Here is a 24,305-nt window from a genome sequence, read left to right as displayed (position 1 = left end):
GAATGATTACAATAAATGTAATTGTGATAAATTTACCATTCATTGAGTTTAGTGACAAATTGGGTTTTTGTTTAAATCCAGCTATATCCTCTTTGAACAGAGATAAAACCTAAAGATCTAAGGACATGCTAAGTTGAAGATTAATGGGTAAAAAGACATCTCTGGCAAGTATTAGCTGAAAGAAGATTGCTGTGGCTACATGATATCACGGAAAATAGACCTTAAGATAAAAATGCAAAATTAAAGATGGAGACACTACATAGAGACAAAGGTTCAATTCACTAAGACGATAAACCATGTAAGCACCTAATAAAGTAGTGGAGAATATATTAAACAATATATATGTCTACCATCATAATGAGAAATTTCAACTTCCGTCTCTTGATTATTGATAGGTCAAGCAGAGTACCCCCACCCCACCCCAAATCTTCAAAGATACAGGAGATCTGGACAACCCAGTTAACAAGCTTGTCCTGATGTTTGTCCTCGGTATGCCCTCGGTATATCAAGTAGGAGAGAAACTCTTGTACATGTACTACAGAAAACATGTTTGAGAACATTCATAGTAGTACTATTCACGCCTGCAAAAACTTACAGACAACCTAAATAATGTCCATTGATGGAGGAGTGGATGAATAATTCATGCTACATTCATACAATGCAATATTTTATAGCAGTCCAAATGAATGACATGCAATGAGTGCAACAATACAGATAAATTTTTAACTATACATTTTTAATTAAAAAAGTCCCAAAAGATTACATAGAGCATTATACCCTTTTTATAAAGCTAAAAACTAACTAAAATGTGAAGCCATAAAGTTATACACAAAGCAAAACAAAGGAATGAGGATCACAGAATGTCATGAACTAATATTCATGAATTATTACAATTCTGACTCCTGAGGTCTGAAAAGCATTTAAATAAAAAATAATAGGAAAAGCATATTATTTAGCATTAGGAGTTAATCATCAGAAATTCCACTCCTAGGTGTTTATCCAAGAGAAGTGAAAAAAAAAACATGTCCATAAAAAGAGTTGTACAAAAATTTTCATAGCAGCTTTATTCATAATAGCCAAAAACTGTCAACAGCCCAGGTGACCATCCGTGGGAGAAAGCATCAGCTGGTATATTTGCACAATGGAATCCTAGTCTACAAAAAAAAGGAATGAAATACTGATAAATGCAACAATACTGATGCATTTCAAAAAACATTTTGCTGAGTGAAAGAAGCCTTATACCAAAAGAGTGTACACTATAGAATTCCACGTATAGGAAATTCTAGAACCAGGAAAACTGTGGTGTGAGGAATCAGCACAATTATTGCCTTGGTGGGAGAAGACTGATTGGGAAAGGGCACGAGAGAACTTTCTGGGGCGATGGCAAACTTTTGTATCTTGACTGGGGTTTAGGTTGCACAGGCCTAGGCATTTATTGGAACTCACTGAATGATGCACACGATAGTTTCCATTTCATTGTATATAAATCTCATCTCCAAAGAACAACAAAAAAGAACCAGGAACAAATGTTGAACTCAGAGTGTTAATGATTTTCATGCTGAAGTATGTGTGAGTTGGGTACTGATGTCTGCAATTTAGTCTGAAGGATTGAGGGATGACCAGAGGGATGGGTAGTTGAATCGATATGTGACAAAGCTGGTAGGGTAAAATGTTAAGGTAGAATCTAGGTAATAAAAGCTTTCAACTTTCCCATATGTTTGAAATTTTCCATAATACAGTGTTGAGGGGGAAAAGAATGGCAATGATCCAAATTTCCATTAGGAAATTTGTTAAATGATGGTTTATCTGCATACTGGAATGAAATACTATACACCAATAAAAAAGAACTGTTGCCTCAAGGAAGTGTGACTGGGGACCAGGGAGGGGTGATGTGCTTTTAATTATTTGTACAATTCTATTTTCTCCCCATGTGTGTATATTACTTGAGAAAAATAAAAAGGAAAGATGACAGAAAATTTTCAAAATGAAAAATAATTGATTTTTTTTTCTTACTTGGGAAACAATGATTATATTTATCTAATGAGACAATCTACTTCATTCTCCAAACTGATCACTGTTCAAAAATATAGCCAGGTTTCATCTGGAAGTAGAGCAGACTGCCATTAATTTGATAGTGATTGTATTAGTTATCAATCGCTACATGACAAATTGCCACAAACTTAATGTCTTAAGAGAAGCACATTTATTCTCTCTCGGTTTCTGTGGGTCAGGAACCCAGGCAAGCTTTGCTGAGCCCTCGGCTTCAGGGTCTCTGACGAGGCTGCACTGAAAGTGTTGGGGTTTCACCTGCAGGATCTGCTTCCAGGAGCACACACCTGGTTGTTGATGGGATTCGGTTCCTTTGGGGCTGTTGGCCAGAGGCTCCCCCCCCAGTCCTTGCCGCATGGGTTTCCCCAACACGGCCTCTTGCTTCATCAGAGCCAGCAAGGGAGAGAGTTTGCTAGCAAGATGAAAGTTACGAGCTGTGTGATTACATCATGGAAGTGCGATTCCGTCTCCTTTGCTGTATTCTACCCGACAGGAGCAAGTTGAGGGCAGGGGATCATAGGAGAGTGTGACTATCAGGAGGGGATCACCGGGGAGCACTGCAGAGCCCATCTGCCACAGGACCTGCTGCTCTACCAGCCATAGTCTAGGTGTGATATTAACAGCAGAAGCCAAGAATTCTGGTTGAAAATTCTTCATCCTCAGAGGAAAACCTAGATTTTCAATAGAATGTGTAACCTTTATCAGACTTCACACCAATAATAAGAAAAATCCTTAGATGAAGGGGGGAGGGGAGGGAAGGAAGGAGGAAGGGAGGAAGGAAACTTCTAAGGCCAGCTGTTACGGTAGACAGATAGCCGCACTTTGAAGTACTGTCAAGCATTCAGTTACGTATTTGTCCGAGCTGTCTCCTACCTGTCTCAAAAGCTCACATCCTTTCTGCTCCCTCTGCCAGGCCCTGGGTTTCAGCCTCATAAGCAACAGCTTCCTCACCCACCTTTATGCCTCCACGCTGTCTCTCAGCCGTCTTCCCTCCCCACAGCTTCAGGGGGGATTTTTCCAACCCACAAATCTGATCACAGCCTGGGCTCGAAATCTTCCAAAGGCTCCTTTCACCCTTGGGACAAGTTCTAGGATCCCTGGCATGTCCTAAAGGACTAGGTCAAAATCTGGCTCCTGCCCAACTGTCCACTCCATCTTCCAGAATTCTTTCACCATTCAGGGTCCAACGGTGCACAGCCACCTGTATTTTTCCAGGAAGTACCTGCCTTTTCAAGCGACCATGCGTTGGCTTGTATTTCCCCCATTGCCTGATATGCTCCTCCATAATTATCTCCTGGCAAACTCCTGTTCATCCTTCAAATTCCATCAAAAATGGCACTGAGGAGTGGTAAGGAGCCAGACTTCAGGTCAATATGGTGGCTTGAACACAAGCGTATGAATTCCTCCTTCCCAAACCCACTAAAACTGCAGCTAAGGAATCTATGTTAAAAAGGCATAAATCCACAGGGTTAGGGATCTACCAGGTTTTTTGAAGGCATGGAGGGGGAGGGGAGAGCAAAAACTGGGAATTCAGATTGAAAACTACCTATCCTCAGAGAAGATTCTAGATTTTCAAGACATAAAAGTGAAAGCTGGAAAGCAGATGGACAAACAGTCACTGATAAAACAGAAATGAGGAAGGGAAATCCTATCTTGGCCTAATTCACAACACCAAATCCTCAGAAGACTCAGGAATTGGCAGCCCTGGTCACCTCCTGAAGTGAGGGTAAAGCAGAGTAAAATAAGAGCGCCACAGTTGAAAGAGGATTAGGAAGCAGCTGAAATCTCACATCTCTTCTCTGATCCCAGCAGATTCCATCTCTGGAGAGAGTAAGACAGAGGTCTCTGAACAGAACCCCTGGCACTTTTGGGGAGGGTGGGGCATTGAACAGAACAAAAGAGCTAGACATGGAGGATTCCCAACAAACAGCCCAGGAAGATACATGACAGGGAGGCTCACAGCTGATAAGCCCCACCCGTGTGCTCTGAGCTGCCGATAAGCTTTTTAGTGCCCCCCACCCCCTTTAAATATGGGCAGATAACCAAGTATTTCCTGACATCTGAAGAAAGCCTCCAACCTGTAATAAGGAGACCAAAACAAACAAGAAATATCACCTTGGAGGAAACAGGTTACACAAGAGAAAAAGCGTGTGAGAAGGGCCGGGACTCACTAACATCCTCGGAGAGAAAAGAGAAGACATTGCATTCATGAAACAAAGGCAAGACACTATAAAAAGGAACACTCAGAGAACAACAAAAGCTCTTAGAAAATAAAAACAGGATAGCAGAAATGAAAACATTAGGACATTTAGAAGATAAAAATAAGGGAATTTCCTGGAAAATAAAACAAAGGACAGAGGTGAAAAAAGAAGAGAAAAAAAAATCAGGAAAATAGAGAACAAGTCCAGGAGGCTGATACTGAATAACAGAAGGAAGAGAGAGAAAAATGGAGGGGAGGAAATTATGAACAAAATAATTTTTTGAAGATTCCAGTTGAAAAGTCCCTGGAGTTCCTGGATAAAATTAACAGATAAAATGAAAATGCTGCCTAAGCACGTCATTGTGAAATGCCAAACACTGGAGACAAAGAGAAAATCCTACCATCTTTTAAAGGGGAAGAGGGGGACATACAACATACAAAGGATTAACATTAGGCACTTCTCAACGGCAACCCTAGTAGTTAGAAGACCAGTGGGGCAATCAATCCCTTCAAAATTCTGAAGGGAAATTATTTACAAACCAGAATTTTATACCAGGCTAAACTACCAAAATGTGTGAGAATAGAAAAAATATACATTTTGGACAGGAAAGGTCTCTAAAAAAATGTTACTTCTCACTCAGCAATCTCAAGAAGCTGCTGGAGGATGTGCTCTTTTAAGACAAAGGAGGAGGCTAATAAAGAGGGCTGCAAAAAATGGAAGCTGCATTAAATCTCGCCTCAAAGGAGTGATGGTGAAGGGGATCCCGGGATCTTGCTTCAGACAGGAGCAGATCAGAAGGCTCCTGGAGAGAATTCTTCATGAAGAAGAATTGATAGAATCCCTGATAGGAGAGGAGATATAGAATCGAATGAGTGATAAGTACAGAGAAAACTAAGGCAGCAGGCAAACAAAGCACGCATATAAATTCCAGAGAAAACAAGAAAGAAGTTATTCGAGAAACAAGTTATCCTGGGTCACAACACACTCAGCTGTGAACTCGGTTTACAAGTCTGGTCCAGGACAGAAACTTTTTGTGTTTTAGCTCACAAGCTCCTTCCTGGCAGAAATGAGCATCTTGATGAAAAGGTTGAATACTTTTTAAAAAAAAATAAACTTTAATTAGTTAAGACTTGTTCTGGGACACGAGTCCCCTACCCATCCAGCTGACTGTCCGTCCGTGCAGTGACCTTTAGCCAAACAATCTTTCCTTTCTGTATTTTTGGGGAATAAAAATCCTGCTGACCCAGAGAATCCTCTGCAGAAAACATGGAAAGGAGAGCAAGCAGTTTTCTTACTGAATAAGTACACACCAGAGTATCGCGGGCCTCATAGATCACTGCAAAGAGACTAGGAAGACAAAAAGAAATTCCACCATATTCCAAGAAATTGTAATCCTTTTATGCTGCTCTAATTTTAGGTGTTACACACGCATGTTCTTATGATTAACAACTTATCCTCCCATATAATAATCTGTCCTTCAACAGCACCCTTTGTTGTACATTCTTTCATAGTTTATCCTAAATTCAACTTTATTGGAAGGAATAATAAAAGTTCTCTTATCTCTATATTATGCAGCACAGAGAAAGATGCTCAAACTCCCGCAGTGATAGGCAGATGGGGTCACTAACTTCCTAGACATTTACGTTTCAAAGGGATGGCTCCAGGGTTGTAAAGCTGACGAGGCTTACTCGGGTTCTAAAGACATATATACTCTCCACTGCCTTGGACCACCTTGCCAATTGCAAATTACAAAATGTTTAGCATCCTCTGCCCCTTCAGAAAATACCAGTAACTTCCACACCACACGCCACTCTCACCCAACATTATGGCAGCAACAAAAGAAAGAGAAGGAGGTAGGGGAGAGGGAGGGAAGAAGAAAACTGCTCTCACACATTTTCAATACCTCCGGTAATACCCACCCGGCGCAGCCAGCTTGTCCTGATTTGCTTGGAACTTTCCTGGGTTTAGCACTGAAAGTCCCCATCCCAGGAAACTTATTAGTCCCAAGCAAAATACACTCATCAACGTCATTGTTGTCATCGTTATTCTCCTACTCCGCCTCCTCATTATCATCACCATCATCATCATCATCATCATTGTCATCATCATCCTCATCACCATCACCATCATCATCGTCACCAATATCATCCTCATCTTCATCTTCATCCTCATCACCATCACCATCATCATCGTCATCATTGTCATCACCAGCATCATCCTCATCTTCATCCTCATCACCATCATCGTCATCATCACCGACTTCATCTAATTAGTGCACGTGTCACTTGGGTAAAAATGAAAACAAGAAATAAAAAGAAAGGCTTTAGAAATAAAGACATCCGGGTTTGGACTCTGGCTCTGCCACTCACCAGCTCTGACTAGGGCTTGTTCTTCACAGCTCTGGTTGGCAGTTTTCTTGTCTGTTAAACAAATAAAAATGGTGCATCTTTTCAGGGCTGGTGTGAGCCTCCGAGGCGCAGCCTGTTACCTTGTGTGAGCTCAGCCAGGCCTCAATTCTTCTCCAAACTTCTCACAGCAATTTTTACTTATCTCTTTCTTAGAGAAATGTTGCTTATTGTGTCCTAGGTGTTAGTACACCTGTACCCTGCCTAGAAGCCTTTGCGGGCAGGAAATACATCTTTTCCTCTTTATTGTACGGTTTCTAATACAGTGGCTGGCAAGTAGAAGGTGTTCAATAAGGAGCTCTTAAATCTCTGTGTAATGAATATTCTTACATTTTACCACCTGCTGTGACTTCTCCAGAGCCCCCACTGTGATGTCACGGTGCTCCTGGGATGCCACCAGCACATGGTAACATGAGTCACCTCCACTTAACCAGTGTGCGTCCAGGGTGGGAGCTGTGGGGGGCCGAACTGGTGTTGGGACTTCAGGAGGACTTTATCCACACAAATGCTTTCCCTGGGGGCTCATAACCAGGGCCTCACGGTCTGTTTGCCTCCTGCCAGTTCAATGACCATCTCCAAAGGGGAGGTACCTGTGAGGTCTCAGTTCTTTTCTCCTTGGTGGCAACCAGTTTGCTGGGCTCAGCCTTGGGAGTAGGTCTCGGAAGGTGGAGAGAACAAGAAGGCAGTGGCACTGGAGGGGGTCAAGGGCACCCCAGGCCCCTCAGGTGAGGCCTCCCCTGTCACCTGGCCCACTCCTGCCTCTGTACCTTGTGCCACCTGTGGTTGGCGCTCCTCCTCACTGCCGTGCGGGCTTCTATCCCCAACTAGATTTTATGATATGACATTTCCTGAGGGCAGAGACTCTAGCATAGTGCTTGGTAGAGAGCTGAGAACATAGTACTTGATTCAAAAAAGAATGTGTTTGGGGACTGACTGAACTTGTTTGAAATGATGACGATTGTTCTAGAATACCATTCTTTAAGTATGTGTGTGTGTGTGTGCTCTACAGAATATTAATATTGCACAGTTGATACATTAATGACTTTTACAGAAAACAAACCCTCAAATTAAATAATTTGCATGGTTGATGTACTTGGTGTATTTGATGGCAGCAGAAACTGATGGATTACTATCCCGTGGCCCCAAAACAAGAGAACAGTTTGGCTGAGTTCCAGAGATTTTGAGTGGGAAGTTGGGGGGCATGGGTGGAGGAAAAGGGCTTGTGATCCGGGAAAGGACAGGAAAGGAGGAGGTGAACTCAGATGACAGAGAGACAACAGGGTTAAGAAAATGTGGCAAAGTTAAGAAGTGACTCAAACTGTTCCACCTGGAGATGGGGTTGGCCACTGGCTTACCTTTTTTCTCATTAAAGCTTTTCAATGAAAATTTGACTTTTATCAAAGAAGCCAAAGGTAAGGTTGCCAGATAAAACAAAGGCAAGCCAGTTAAATTTTAATTTCAGATAAACAATGAATAATATCTGAGTATAAGTATGTCACAAATGTTGCATGGGACTTATTATATATATATATATTCATCGTTTATCTGAAATTCAAATTTAACCAGGCTTTCTGTATTTTTATTTGCTAAATGTGGCAAGGCTAGTCAATGAGGCATAGGGTTCATTTTACAGAAATCCACATTGCAAGTAACCTGAATAGAAATATCTTTATAAATACAAAGCTCTCTGGGGGAGGATACGGAGGTGTTAGACTTTCTCACCTGAATTGTTGCTGATGTTCTCACAAACACTGGGGACTGACGGCTTGATATGCTGATCCCTCTGTCCTGGGGCTTGCCCTTATGAAGCTCGTTACTGCAAAGGAGAGGCTAAACCTGCTTATAATTGTGCCCAAAAGTCTCCCCTTGAGTGCCTCTTTGTTGCTCAGATGTGGCCCTCACTCTCTCTAATTAAGCCACCTTGGCAGGTGATCTCACTGCCCTCCCCCCTACGTGAGACCTGACTCCCAGGGGTGTAAATCTCCCTGGCAATGTGGGCTATGACTCCCAGGGATGAATCTGGATCTGGCTTCATAGGATTGAGAACATCTTCTTGACCAAAAGGTGGATTTTAATGAAACGAAATAAAGCTTGAGTGGCTGAGAGATTTCAAATGGAGTCGAGAGGTCACTCTGGTGGACATTCTTACACACTATATAATTAACACTTTTTTAGGTTTTAATGTATTAGAATAGCTAGAAGTAAATACCTGAAACTACCAAATTCCAACTCAGTAGCATTGACTCTTGAAGATGATTGTGTAACAATGTAGCTTACAAGGGGTGACAGTGTGATTGTGAAAACCCTATGGATCGCACTCCCTTTATTTAGTGTATGGATGGATGAGTAGAAAAATGTGGACAAAAACTAAATGAAAAATAGGGTGGGGATGGGGGTGATGGTTTGGGTATTCTTTTTTACTTTTATTTTTTATTCTTATTCTGATTCTTTCTGGTGTAAGGAAAATGTTCAAAAATAAATTGGGGTGATGAATGCACAACTACATGATGGTGCTGTGAACAGTTGATTGTGCACCATGGATGACTGTATGGTATGTGAATATATCTCAGTAAAACTGAATTTAAAAAAAAGAGAGAGAACAGTTGTAAACAGCTGAAATAAACAAATCCAAATACTTTGTTAGTTCTATTAAAGATTCTTTCAGGAAGGGACTGGGAAGATGGCGGCATAGAGAGAAGTGGAAGACTTAGTCTCCCCCAGAACAATTCATAAATGAACAGAAAACCAGTAAATAACCTGGAATGGTAGCGGGGAGACAAATGTGACACTACATTCAACATCCACCAACCTGAATTGGGAGGAATGCCCAAGATCACAGCATAAAATCTGTAAGTAAAATTGTGGACCCGCGCTGAGAGCTGAGAGCCTAGAGCCGGGAGCCCCTCCCTCACGGAAGCCGTGCCGTGCACTCTCTCAGCCCAGCTCCAAGTGAGGTTTTAATAATAACTGCTCAATACAGACAGTGAATCCTCAACAAGCAGACAGTGTCTTTTGGTGACAACTGACCTTGGGAGAATCAGGGGAAATATTCTGTCTCTCGCTCTCTCTCTGGTGAGAAAACCTCAGCTTCTCTCAGCCCACAAGGCATTGCAGTAAAGGCAGCCTCACACATTCTGCATTCTGAAACGAGCTGAAAGCCCCATGGCACAGCCAAATGGCCCAGGGCTTCCCTAGAGGGACGGCGCACACTGATGACGTAGCATGGCATCCCCCTCAGCTGAGGGAGGATCGCGGCTGGGAGGGGGGATCCGCTCGGAGAACCCAGGGGCGCTACGCCAAGTCCGGTGGTTTATGGGACACCAAGAGAGAGCTGCCCTTCCTCCCTGGCCACCCGTGCGCGCGCCCCACATTCAGGGCGGGAAACTCCAGCGGCGCCCCCAGGCTGAGCTCTCCAACTGAACACACAAGAATCATCTCCCTTCACTACGTGGGAAAAAAGGTTGAGAACTGACTGGAGGGATATAGGTGGCTCACAGACGCCATCTGCTGGTTACTTAGAGAAAGTGTACGTCACCAAACTTTGTCTCTGAAAAATTAGATCGATATCCCTTTTTTTTTGATACAACTTGAAAGAACCCTATCAAGCAAAACAAATGCCAAGAGGCCAAAAACAACAGAAAATCTTAATGCATATGATAAAACCAGATGATATGGAGAATCCAGCTCCAAACACACAAATCAAGATTACGGAAGAAACGTTATACCTCACAAAATTAATTAAAGAACTACAATCAAAGAACAAAAACATGGCAAAGGATTTAAAGGACATCAAGAGGACCATGGCCCAGGATATAAGCGCCATAAAAAAGATCCTAGAAGAGCATAAAGAAGACATTGCAAGAGTAAATAAAAAAATAGAAGATCTTATGGAAATAAGAGAAACTGTTGGCCAAATTAAAAAGACTCTGGATACTCACAATTCAAGACTAGAGGAAGCTGAACAACATCTCAGTGTCCTAGAAATCCACAGAACAGAAAATGAAAGAACAAAAGAAAGAATGGAGAAAAAAATTGAAAAAATTGCAGTGGATCTCAGGGATACAATAGATGAAATAAAACATCCAGACTTAAGGCTCATTGGTGTCCTAGAAGGAGAAGAAAAGGGTAAAGGTCTAGAAAGAGTATTCAAAGAAATTGTTGGGGAAAACTTCCCAAACCTTCTACACAATATAAACACACAAAGCATAAATGCCCAGCGAACTCCAAATAGAATAAATCCAAATAAACCCACCCCAAGACATATTCTGATCAGACTCTCAAATACTGAAGAGAAGGAGCAAGTTCTGAAAGCAGCAAGAGAAAAGCAATTCACCACATACAAAGGAAACAATATAAGACTAAGTAGTGACTACTCAGTGGCCACTATGGAGGTGAGAAGGCAGTGGCATGACATATTTAAAATTCTGAGAGAGAAAAATTTCCAACCAAGAATACTTTATCCAGCAAAACTCTCCTTCAAATTTGAGGGAGAGCTTAAATTTTTCACAGACAAACAAATGCTGAGAGACTTTGCCAATAAAAGACCTGCCCAACTTCAGATTCTAAAGGAAGCCCTACGAACAGACAGACAAAGAAAGAAGAAAGAGATATAGAGAATTTTAACAGACATATATAGTACCTTACATCCCAAATCACCAGGACACTCATTTTTCTCTAGTGATCACAGATCTTTCCCCAGAAGGGACCATAAACTGGGACATTAAAAAAGCCTCAAGAAATTAAAAAAAAAAAAAATTGAATATACTCAAAGAACATTCTCCAAACACAATGGAATACAAATAGAAGTCAATAATTTTTGAACTATAACTCCACTATTTACTTCCTACATGATAAAAAATACACAAACTCTAAGGACAAATCGATGGTTTTGAACTCAATGTAAAATATGTAATTTTAGACAACTATATAAAGGTGGGGGAATGAAGGAGTATAGGAACATAGTTTATGTGCCCTATTGAAGTGAACGTGGTATCAAAGAAAAGCAAGATTGATAGGGATTTAAGAGGTTAATTTTAAGCCCCACAGTAAACACAAAGAAATTATCAGAGAATATAACCGTAGAGATGAAAAGTAGAGTTTGGGTTAAGAGAAATGGGGGAAGGGGCAATGGGAAGTTAAGAAAGGAGTGTAGGGTTGCTGTTTGAGGTGAAGGGAAATTTCTAGTAATGGATGGTGGGAAAGAGCATTACAACATTCTAAACGTGATTAATCCCACTAATGGAAGGCTAGGAAAGAGGTGGAATGGGAAGATTTAGGCTGTATATATGTTTCCACAATTGAAAAAAGAAAAAAAAAAAAAGACAGTCTAACTAGACGACAATTGAATGCTAAGGATGAACTTGGATGGGATTGGAGGGTGGAGGACAGGTGGCTCGAAGGGACACAGTTGAGACATAAGGAAAAGGAAATATAGAATGTAAGCTTTGTATCATTGTTGAATCCCTTATACTTCTTAGCTGCGCTTAATGGAATTACATAAAAGAATGTTCTTGTTCATGGGAAGTACATACGTGAATTATAGTGTATATTCAAGGATGTGTGCAGCTAACTCTCATATATTCAGAAGACAGAGAAATATATGATGGATGATAGATAGGGAGGGAAAGAAATAGCGATGTGACAGCTTGTTAAAGTTGGTGGATTGAGCTATTGGGGGAGGGGGGTCAGGGTATGATGGAGTTCTGTGTATGGGGCTAGTATTGTTTTTGCAACTGTTCATGTAACTTTGAATTTATTTCAAAATAAAATTAAAAAAAAAGAGAATAACTGGAATAGACCAAAAGCAGAACAACAATAAAATATTTAAAAAAAAAGATTCTTTCAAATAAAAAAAAAATAGCATCATTGATGATAAATGTTTGGAAATGGATGGTGGTGCTGGTAGCACATTGTTGTAAGTGTATTCAACGGCCCTGAACTATAGAGGTGAATGTGGTTAAAAGGGGAAACTTTAGGATGTATATGTTACCAGAATGAAAATTGAAGGATAAAACAGGACTATACAACACAGTGAACCCTGTTATAGACAGAAGACTATAGTTAGTAGTACAAGTTTAAGAATGTTCTTTCATAAATTATAACAAACATATGACACTAATGCAAGGTGTTATGGGAAAAATATAAACGTAATGTAAACTGTGGATGATAGTTAGTAAAACCATTTTAAAGATCTTTCATCAACTGTAACAAAGGTAACTACTGTTAAAAAATAGTACAATTATAAAAAAGTGCTATCAACAATTGTAACAAATGTTCCACACTGGTGCAAGATGTTGGTGGTAAGGTGGGGTTTGGGAATCCTGTATTTTGTGCAGGATTGTTCCGTAAACCCATAACTTCTCTAATAAAAATTTTTTTTAAATCCCCCCACAAAAAAAAATACAAAGCCCTTAGTACACACACACACACACACACACACACACACACACACACGCACGCATGCACCTGTCCATACGAGACCACAAAACACAGGTTATAATTCTTCCTTTAATGAAATTCATGTTACTTTGAGGACCTTTGGGTCAAACTCAGGTGCACAGTTACAACCCCACTGACTGGTTTTATTTATAGAACAACCGAGGCCTCATATAGACGATCATCTTTGGTGTGTTCTGAAGCACTAGAAGCCGTTTCTCTTGTAGTATTTGGCCCGTGCAAGGACGTCGTTGCAGAAGTCACAGCTCAGGTCCTCGGTGCTCCTGATGTAGCCAACATCCCCACCGTAGGCGCAGAGGCCACCTGAAATGAAGGCGACAGGTTTCAGAGCTGCCCAACAACCCCTCGCTCGTCTAGCGAGGTCGGCAGGCAGCTTGGCTGCTCTTTCCTAATTGCCTATCAGGAAGCAGCCGGGTGTGGGGAATCTCGTGGCATGTCTGGCCTCTGGCCTTACTAACCCTGTGCTGTGGAATGACCAGCCAACTGGCATCACACATACCTCTCAAGTACTGGTCCGGGGTCCAGGATGGAAACCGACTCTGGATTTCTTTGATTCGAACAACAAGAACTCCGATGATCTTGGCAACCTGGGACTCGCTGATCTGGGGTCTGGGAGCATAGAGGCCGGGGTCCTGGAGGGAGGCAGAGGGAAACTGGGTGGGAGGGCAAGGTGGCTCCAGGGGCTCACCGCAGCGCTTGCCTGTCCCTTCTCTTTTCCTCGTTCTCCTTTGGAGGAACCAAAGCCGCCTTCAGTCTCCCTGGGCATAAGCATTAAGCTACCCGGTTTGGGAAAAGGAAGATATCACTGCTTCAGTGTGATGATGGGGTAGAGTTGGAAAGCAAGGATGACAGTTAGTTGCATCTTGAAGGCAGCCAATGCCAGCCCTCCAAAGAGATCACAAAGGGGCTTTTCTCTCTGCACTTGTAATCTCCTTCCAAGTAATCCAAGTATCTAAATGAACTTCTAGCCTTTCTCACACTCCTTTGGTTTCACAACTTTTAGGGGAAATGTCTGACTCTTTTCTCACTCCACCTTCCAAGGAGATGGACTCATCCTGTTCCCAAAAATCAGGTTTGACAAAGGAGGCAGAAAAAGGCAGCGGAAGCCACGATGGCCCTGGCATCACAGGACACGGCCCGGGGCGGGCTCTGTGTTCTCCCACCGCCATGTGACCAGTGACTTCGCAGCCGTGACACATGCTTTGGGAATCCATTTCCCCACTTGCCATTGAGGGATCAACTGCCCCCACTGATCTTAACGGATTTCTGGGTGAGTACCAAAGGCAAACTAAGATGAAATATTTGAAAGTGCTTTTAAATTGTAAAATGTCATAAAAAGTACTAAGAGGAAGAACATAACGAATAAATATTCCCAAGAGCTTTAAAAATGACTGTAAGAATTCTACGTTTCTCAGCAATGACAATTATGGGAAATGCTGTACAAAAGTGGCATCCTCGCTCTCACCCAGCCATCCTCTCCCTGACCACCCAGGGAGTCAACCCAGTAGTGGGACTGACAACCAGGTCATCAGAAGTCACTGTCAGACAACAAATGGTGTCAGGCAGAATTACTGCAGAAACAAAGCTTGATCTGAAGACCAATTGTGAAGAAAGAAGACAAGAGAAAAGGAATTTAAAATGTGTTGAGAATCTACCATATACCCGGTAATTTTTCACATCATTGCATTTAATTCTCATTCAATTCTAGGAGGGTGGCATTTTTACAGGTTGGGAAACTGAGGCCCAGAAAGATTGGATGACTTATCCAAGGTCACCAGACTACAAAATAACAGAGCAAAGATCCAATCCCAGTCCTCTCTTCCCACCAAAGCCCGTCATCTTTCTCCAGCACCCCTGCCTCATCGGAAATACAGAATAGAGAACCATGGGCAACATCCTGGAAACACTGCACAATTTGCTTTGAAAAGAAATTCTGGAAATAAAAGGCATGCAAATTGGAAAGAAAGAAGTAAAACTGTCATTATTTGCAGATGATATTATCTTATATCTGGAAAACCCTGAGAAATCGATGCACAGCTACTTGAACTAATAAGCAAATTTAGCAAAGTAGCGGGATACAAGATTAATGCACGTAAGTCAGTAATGTTCCTATACACTAGAAATGACCTAACGGAAGAGACACTCAAGAAAACGATTCCATTCTTAATAGCAACTAAAAAAATCAAGTACCTAGGAATAAACTTAACCAAGGATGTAAAAGACCTATACAAAGAAAACTACATAACTCCAATAAAAGAAATAGAAGGGGACCTAAAAAAGAGATGGAAAAATATTCCATGTTCGTGACAGGAAGGCTAAATGTCATTAAGATGTCAATCCTACCCACACTGATCTACAGATTCAATGCAATTCCTATCAAAATTCCAACAACCTACTTTGCAGACCTGGAAAAGCTAGTTATCAAATTTATTTGGAAAGAAAAGATGGCTTGAATTGCTAAAAACGTTCTGAAAAAGAAAAATGAAGCAGGAGGACTTACACTCCTGGACTTTGAAGCTTATTATAAATGCACAGTAGTCAAAACAGCATGGTACTGGCACAAAGATAGACATACTGATCAATAGAGTTGAGTTGAGAATTCGGAGATAGACCCCCAGATCTATGGTTGACTGATCTTTGATAAGGCCCCCAAAACCACTGAACTAGGACATAACAGTCTATTCAACAAATGGGGCTGGGAGAGTTGGATATCCATATCCAAAAGAATGAAAGAGGACCCCTACCTCACCCCCTACACAAAAATTAACTCAAAATGGACCAAAGATCTCAATATAAAAGAAAGTACCATAAAACTCCTAGAAGTTAATGTAGGGAAACATCCTCAAGACCTTGTATTAGGAAGTCACTTCTTAGACCTTATACCCAAAGCATAAACAACAAAATAAAAAATAGATAAATGGGAACTCCTCAAACTTAAAAGTTTCTGGACTTGAGGAAATTTGTCAAAAAGGTGAAGAGGCAGCCAACTCAATGGGAAAAAATATTTGGAAGCCATGTATCTGACAAAAGACTGATATCTTACATATATAAAGAAATCCTACAACTCAATGACAGTAGTACAACAGCACAATTATAAAATGGGCAAACTATATGAAAAGACATTCCTCTGAAGAGGAAATACAAATGGCCAGAAAACATGAAAAAATCTTCATCTTCACTAGCTATTAGGGAGATGCAAATTAAGACCACAATGAGATGTCATCTCACACCAATTAGATTGGCCACTATTAAACAAACAGGAAACTACAAATGCTGGAGAGGATGTGGAGAAATTGGAACTCTTATTCATTGTTGGTGGGACTGTATAATTGTACAGCCACTCTGGAAGACAGTCTGGCTATTCCTTAGAAAACCGGATATTGAGTTACCCTTCAATCCAGCAATTTCACTTCTTGGTATATACCCGGAAGGTCGGAAAGCAGTGACATGAGAGATATTTGCACACCGATGTTCATAGTGGCATTATTAACAATTGCCAAGAGATGGAAACAATCCAAATGTCCTTCAACAGATGAGTGGATAAACAAAATGTGGTATATACACACGATGGAATACTACGCGGCAGTAAGAAGGAACGATCTCGTGAAACATTTGACAACATGGATGAACCTTGAAGACATGCTGAGCGAAATAAGCCAGGCACAAAAGGAGAGATACTGTATGTTACCACTAATGTGAACTCTGTAAAAAATGTAAAATAAATGGTTTATATTGTAGAATGTAGGGGACCTAGCAATAGATAGCAAATAGTGAAGGGGGAACGATGATCTGCTGAGAACAGGTAAGTTATGGAGGGTAAACTTAATATTATGGGAATGCTCAGGAATGACTATGGTTTGTTAACTTGCGGCGGGGGGGAGGTTAGGGTAGGAACAAGTTGGCAGAAATGTAGTTATTTTAGGTTATTTGTGGGAGGGAGGGAGGGAGAGAAGGAAGGAAGGGAGGGAGGGAGGGAGGAAGGAAGGAAGGAAGGAAGGAAGGAAGGAAGGAAGGAAGGAAGGAAGGAAGGAAGGAAGGAAGGAAGGAAATTGTGGCTCTAAATGAAGCAGAAATGTCGCAGCTCGAATCTCCTTGGCAGGGCCGGGCTCGCGCGCCCCAGGGAGCTCCCCAGGAGCGCGGCCGAGGCTGGTGCCCGCGGAGAGCGGCTGCTCCGCGGAGCGCTGACGCCGGGGAGCCGCCGGGCGTTACCTGCAGCGCCGCGAGCGGGACGCGGCCGCCGAGCGACTGCCGGGACAGGAGCCCCGCGATCACCGCGGGGTCCACGCAGTATCTTTGGCCCACGGCGCGCAGCACGGGCTGGTATCTCAGCAGGTACGGCTTGTCCATCTCCGCCAGCCTTTCGGACGCGCGGACTCCTAAGGCACAGCCAAGAGGAAGACTTTAGTTTTTCTGTTTTTAACAGACGGGGCTCAGCACCCTGGGTGGCTGAGGGGCTCGGTGGGATGGCGCTGACATGGAAGTTCTCGGGGGGAGGTAGACGCCAAGCCTCTGCGGGAGGCCTGGGACTGAGAAGCCCGGGGGCCTGCATCCCTCGTGGTCACCTCCTGCCCCGGCTGTCCTCCCGGGAGCCTGAGTCGGTGTCCCCTGAGCAGGGTCCTCTGTGGCTGCCAGGCGTGCCAGTGCCCCTGGGGGCGTGTCTGGGGGGCTGCGCTGGCCCACCAGGGACAATTTCTGTGGGCACAGCACCCCGACCCCATCCTCAGCACCCCAGGCAGGGTTGTCCGGTAAAATGTGGGCACAGGATGTGAAGGAGAAATTCTCCCAACCCCTTCAATGAGTCCTTGGAGAGTTTCCCTCCATAGTTCTGCTCAATTTTCCACTCTCAAGTGACAACCAGAAACCATGTTTCAGATTCCGTGTGACCTGAGACCCTTATAAAGTAGCAGCAATGCTGAGCAAAATGAAAAGCAATATGAACCTGTCTGGCTAGCCACTTACCTTCTAAGCACTTCTATGGTTTAAAAAGCACGCCCATCCATGTTAGATGGATCAGAGTTTACAACATTGAAAAGTGACTACTGTCGTCCTTCCTTCAATGGAGGCTCAGAGAAGTAGGCATCTTGTTCAGAAAGGAGAGCCACGACCCAGACAAGCTCTCTGGACCCCGTCCCCAGGCTCCTCCCACCATGCCATAGCTTGGGGCCGTGGGGAACGGTGGGAACCAGTAGGACACGCTGAGAGGAGCAAAACCTGAGGGAAGGACTGAGAGGTCTGGGGGAGCCTATAAAGGGAAGGGACAAGAACCCTGTGGACGTCTCTCTAGACAACAGGGGGCTGCCTTCTGAGGGAAAGAGAAAGGAAAGGAGGAGGGCGAGAGTGTAACTACCACAGTAGTTCAGTCCCTGTCGTCGTCCAGTTACACAAGACGCCCCAGGGGTGTCGAAGGTTCGGATGTTTCCATAGCATCCCCAGTTGCTGCTTTCAGCTGAGTCTGCACAGTGAGAATATTTCATTATAAGGCATGAAACTAGAAAAGTTCTGGTCACCCTTCCGTCCATAAACAAAGTGACATTGATTACGATAACTATAATCAAAACGACAACAACAAGAACTTCACTCTACAGTGGAAACGTTTTGGAAATTTACGATATGCTAAGAAATTACCATGGAAACCATCTGATACTCAATTTTCACCTCCTATCCTGTGGACATAAGGAACTATTAGCATCGTTAGACCCCACGCCAAGCTCTGGGGCTGCCGCTCCCTGTAAACGGGCCCTCATCACACATCTCATCTGCGCTCGAATCCCCTCCTGCTCAGATATTCCCAACTCGCTGGTCTGTGAGACGTTTGTTTGCTCTGGATAAAAAAATGGATGAAGCCTGGGCATCTGTGGGATCTGAACATAGACCCAAAGTAGAGGCACTGCTCTTATGCTGGGACTTGGGGGTTCCTTCTTCTGCTGTTGGGTGCACATCTGGGGGAAGCCCTGGAGGCCAGGCCCTGGACCTGTCTCCACGTGAGGGAGCCTTTCCTCTTCCTGCCTTTCCAGCTCGGTCTCTTCCGTCTCCTCCTCTTCCTCCCTCCCTCTTCCTCCCTCCCTCTCCCCCTCTAGCTCTCTTTCTCTCTCCCTCGCCCTCTCTCCCTCTCCTCTGGTGTCATTCCAGTCACCACCGAAGGGGAGGTGTGGGGCTAGGCACCCTCTGCATTCCACAGCGGCCACCGAAGGGAGGAGCAGTGCCTGGTGCTGACACCAGTGAATTCCCACCAAGATGGCGGGGGACGGGAAGTTACTCGCCTCACCAGTATAAGCCTGTAAGGACTTTTCATTAGCTTGCTCCTTTTGATCTATTTTAATTCCTGAAGTAGATTGTATAATCAAATCTTCATGATCCTGGGAATCATTGGAAATTTATCTATTGCATATCACCATATATCTACTGTACGTTTCCATAAATACATTTTAAGGTTCTGTTTTCTAACTAAAATCTTCATTGATTTGACATCTGAAAATACTAGTATTTTGGAGTAAATATTTTTGCCTTACAAATTTTTGAGGCGTAATCTCAGAGAAATGTAAAAATAAAAATACCTGGTCCTCTATGAGTATAGTAAAATTAGAGAAGCCAATGTGTACGTTTAAATTTTTTAATCGGTACTCTTTCACCTTTGTGACTGGTGACTGATACTCTTTATGTGGTAGGTGGTTTTATCCCACCTCCCTAACCCCATTAGATGCTCCTTGAAATTCCTTCCATTCCCAGTGCTTAGCAGCTCATCGGAATTTAAAATATTTGTTGAATTAATGGGTGAATGAATAAATGAATGGATATAAGACTCCATATGAGAAATTTTTAGACTGCCGAGTCAGGAAGAAGTTTCCTTCTCCTGAGGAACTGAGCCTCCTCCTATAATTTATCCAGCACCATGCACTTCCCCTTTTGGCCCGACTGCACGGAACCCCAGAAAAAAGCCTGAAGTTCAGTGCCAGCCACCATGCCAGCCTCAATGGGTAGCTTAGTCACATCTCCTTGATTCCCTAAGTACCAGTTTTCTGTTTACATTGTTAGTCTTCTAATGGTAAACCACTTCAAAATCTTCAGTGGAAATATGTGGTGTATAAGTAAATTCAATCAAGAAAAGAGCAGAAAATACTTTCAGTGAAAGAGTTTTTATAGTGGGACAGTGAGCAGCTATCAGTGGTGTATACTGAAAGTCCAGCCTCAGGGAGAGCTGTTTTAAGCCCACCCGCATTCTGGAGAAGCCCCTTCTTTGGGGGCAGCAGGGAAGAAGCTGCTTGTCAGTGGCTGTTACCAACGCCAGGATTTGTTGGAAAGCCTAGGAGAAAAAGAATGCTTTCCACTGCGGTTTCCAGTATCAGAAGTGCCACGTGCTCCTAGGCTTTCCTTCCCATTGCCAAGTCACTTGGAAACAATGACACCCACTCACGAGTGACGGCCAGGAGGCCCAGCAGCAGCCACAAGGCAGACATGGCTCCGATCCGGCTCCACAGGTCCTGAAACAATTTCAAAATAAAAATCAGCTTGAAGATGTGCAAATATTCATAGTTATGACAATATATAATGTTTCTACAGAAAGGGAGGAAAAGAGAAAGGAACAAATTTCTCTGTGTCTGAACTAGGAAAAGTAATTATTTGAATCATAACGAAAAAGCAAAAGTAAGGTGTGTGCTCTGTCCATCTTCTTGATTAGCTCGAAAGTCCTTAAAATTAGCTTAAAAAATTCTTGCTTGGCCCTCAGAGACTCAGTCATTACCAGACATTAATTTTTTTCAAGAAGCCAAGATACTTTGATTTCCAATTATATTTCTTGATATAGTAACCTGCCCCCAGATCCTGCAAAGCAGTTGATGTGCCTTGTCCCATTAGTCTCTTCATTTTCCAAAGATAATAAAAAGAGAATTTTGAATTAGTGATTTCTCTGATTTGGATTCGTTTTTCTTCAGGTTAGAGGGAAGTTTACACTTTCCTCAGTGCCGTGGAACATAGATTAATTTTTTGCTTTGGAGGGAGGAAGGCGTTGGCAGCCATTTTCCCGCTGCTCTACCCGCCCCCCCAACTCCATCCCCCACTTGGGCCTGGAATCCCAGGCTCCCTCGGCCACCTTCCCCGTTCTCCCTCCGTAAAGCTCCTGTGCTGGAACAAACCTGGGCTAGAGTCCTGGGAGGACGGACAGATAGGCTACTCCCTCCAGCAAAGCCAAATCCCCTTGGAGGCAGCCCACCCCCGAGCACTCACACTCCCCTCACACCTCGCTCTTTTTAAATGCCCACCATTGCTCTAATCACCTTCCAAGTGTGCACACAGTCCCGGTTCCCTCAGGAGCTACCGAATACACAAATACCACACAGAAAGGTTGTGGGTGACCCCAGGGAATGCTGGAGCAGTGGGTCCCTGCCCCCGAAGCCTCCACCTCCCCACCAACCTGTCCCCCTGCAGAGTGTTTCCCACCTTCTCCCTTGGTCGGCTGAGCCTGGCTGCCTGCCATTTTGAATTATTACTACCACTATATTAGGAATGTGCATATAAATATGACACTCGGCACTTTCAAAATGCTTTTGTCATCTCTTTTGTGTTAATGGGTGGTTGCACCCCAGGAAGGAGGAGAGGAATTTAAGAAGTCGTTTGAAGTGAGTCTTCTAGAATTGAGGTGGTGTGTGCTCCTCCGATAAGGCCATGGTTTTTGTCTTTCTTTTCCACAACATCGAGATGGTCTGTCTGATTTCCCTTAGTTGAGCAGAAAATATGATCAATCCCAACACCAGAAAGTAAAGGACCTTGCGATTTCAGCTGGGTTAGAAGAAACTCTTGAATTCAATCACGCAGTAGAACTCATTTATTCAGCACTGAGTCCCCAGCACAGAATAAGAGAAGACAATGGCACAATCGGTTCCATCAATTGCAGGAGAAAAGAATGGAGAAAAAGCTTCTTTGGGTCAGGAAAAGTTCAGAGTCTTGTGAAATTTTATCTTTATTGAGGCTTCTCACTGGCTTTATGGCAAAGACCCTTTAGAAAAAGGCATTGTTTGCATTCAAATGATATACAGAGTACTTCATTCTTTTCACTTCATGCTTTTCCAGGAAACAAAGATCCGTCTCTTGAAAACCCAGGTGAAAGGACTTCTCTTTTATTATAACCTGGGAGCTACCTCATTTTTCCAACACGAAACTCTATCGGTGTTTAATAAAAGCACTTGAATGAAACAAGTCTAGATAAAAATACCTGTGGCAATTAGGAACACAGCGCTCTTTTCGGCTGACTCTGAGACCAGGGCTTCGAAATAATTTTTTCAGTTACATCAGGGAAGAGCTAGAAGTGACAATGGACATATACATAGCCTGTTGAAGCAACCCAGACTCCACGGCCCAACCTTACAGGCACCTGAAAGGATTCTCTGTTCAGGCGGGGGACGTGAGGCACGGCGGGGACGTGCTTGGGGAGTGGCCTTCGGTTACCAGTGACTGATCTGTTCATGCTCCCGTAGCTCCCTGCACTTGAAAACATTGTGAAAATGCCAGGCAGTCTCCGTATGTTTTTTTATAAACCTTCAACTGCTCTAAAAATAAAAATAACAACATATCAGGCAGAAACAGCCCAGTGGTCATGCTTTCAAGTACAGTATCTATGTCGGCGTTCGCCTTGTCCCTTCCTGGAGAGCACAAGAGTAGCAGAGCATGGGGCTGAAACAAGCCGGAGCAGGGCTTTGCAAGGCCCTCTGGACACCCGATCTTCCCTCAGTAGCCACCTCAAGATTCTGACAGCCTCTACCAGGCCCCCTTCTTCTACCTACCCTCCCTCCACGGAGCACATTGTCCTTCTTAAAGCTTTACTGAGATTCGTCAGGCATAACGCCCCAGTTCTTCAAGCCCAGTTAGCCACATTTTCCTGGGAAAGGGGAAGCGAAGGTGTTTGGTCTTTGTAGTTCTCTCACCCCAGAACTTCCAACCCTTGTCTATGAATGTTCTCCCAGATTTTTTGCCATCGCCTCAGGCAGTAGCCATCCCCAGGTTGTCAGGGCCCCTGATGTGCTAGGAGGTGAAGGCAGCCCTCCCGGATGGTGGTCCCCCTTTCCATCATGGAAGATTCAAGAACCGCTCTGCGCATCCGGGTTTGCTCCATGCTGTCTCGTCCTCCTTGCTCTACTGCTAACGCGTGTCTCCATCTGTCTGCTCCCTGCGGGCTGATAGGCCTTTCCGTGGAATCACGTCTTGGTCACACACCCTTTCGTGGTCTTGTCTCCCCTCTCCCCACCCCCCGCCACACAGCGACAGTCCGGGCCAGTGCCTGGCAGAGTGCAGTGCACCAACAGGCCTTCAAGCAAAATAATAGCAGCGACAATCATGCATATAAATAAATATCCCGTGCTTCTGACACTAGGAGAATGTTGTCTTGGACAAATCTAACTTTTTAGAGTAAAAGGTAAGGCAGCAACATGATAGCTCATTTTAATTGATCATTTTTTGGGGCAAGGATTGCATCTTCACATGGTCTGCGAAAATATGTATCACCTCTGTTTGGACTGCCAGCAGCTATAGCCAACCCTGAAAAGCTCATGATGTTCGGTGGCTCCTCTTTCCTCACTGTGGGCAAATCCTTTCCTGGCCAGGCAAGATTGTCAACCGCAAGGGAATCTCTTCTCTCAGGACTTCTGCTGCAGGGCTACTTTCTTCATTTTGCCCATTTAGGTTCCCCAGGATTGAGAATGCCCAGCTGGCTCTTCTAGAGCTGGGGATGTCCCCAGGAAGATCCCGTTCTGAATGAAGATCAAAACAAAGAGCCCTTGGCCTGTCTGTTACATCCATAGATCTTGAAACTTGTGCATCTTTTTGTTCTGTTAGCCAAGACTTAAGCTGTTAAGACATCTTGGCCTTAGTTCTTTCATTGCTTCCAGAGAAAATAAGACATCACCTTAAGTGATGGTTATAAAACCATCGCTTAAGGTGTGTGGAGTTACAGTAACATTTGCAGGACTGAGGGTGAGGGTGTGGGGTAGATTGACCAACTGGCCAAGTACAAACAAATTAGTCCTTTGAGTTTAATTCAAACAAGAGACACCCGACTTGGCCTATTACAGCTACTGTTAAATGCACACATATTTCTGTTCTCCCATGCTTTGATTCATCCATTCTCACAAATACAAAAGGAACTATATACTTGCAGTAAGAGAAACAATTTTTTGTGGGTTTTGTAATGAACAGGAAAAAAACCATT

The 24,305-nt window shown here is 43.4% G+C and overlaps 1 protein-coding gene across 1 annotated transcript; it reads right to left on the bottom strand.

Moving 5' to 3' along the window:
- Positions 1–13,240: 13,240 nt before the first annotated feature.
- Positions 13,241–22,568, bottom strand: LYG1 (lysozyme g1). The gene is made up of 6 exons (XM_037806636.1): positions 22,470–22,568; positions 20,523–20,589; positions 18,459–18,563; positions 17,321–17,487; positions 13,611–13,743; positions 13,241–13,414 (listed from the first exon to the last, which is right to left on the bottom strand). Exons 1-6 carry the CDS (start codon positions 22,566–22,568, stop codon positions 13,296–13,298), a joined length of 690 nt encoding a protein of 229 aa, XP_037662564.1. The 3' UTR covers positions 13,241–13,295.
- Positions 22,569–24,305: the final 1,737 nt, after the last annotated feature.

Source organism: Choloepus didactylus, chromosome 17, assembly GCF_015220235.1.
Source record: "Choloepus didactylus isolate mChoDid1 chromosome 17, mChoDid1.pri, whole genome shotgun sequence".
Taxonomy (NCBI): Eukaryota; Metazoa; Chordata; class Mammalia; order Pilosa; family Megalonychidae; genus Choloepus; species Choloepus didactylus.
The sequence above is the reverse complement of the archived record's forward strand: the minus strand, read 5'-3'. Positions and strand labels throughout refer to the sequence as shown.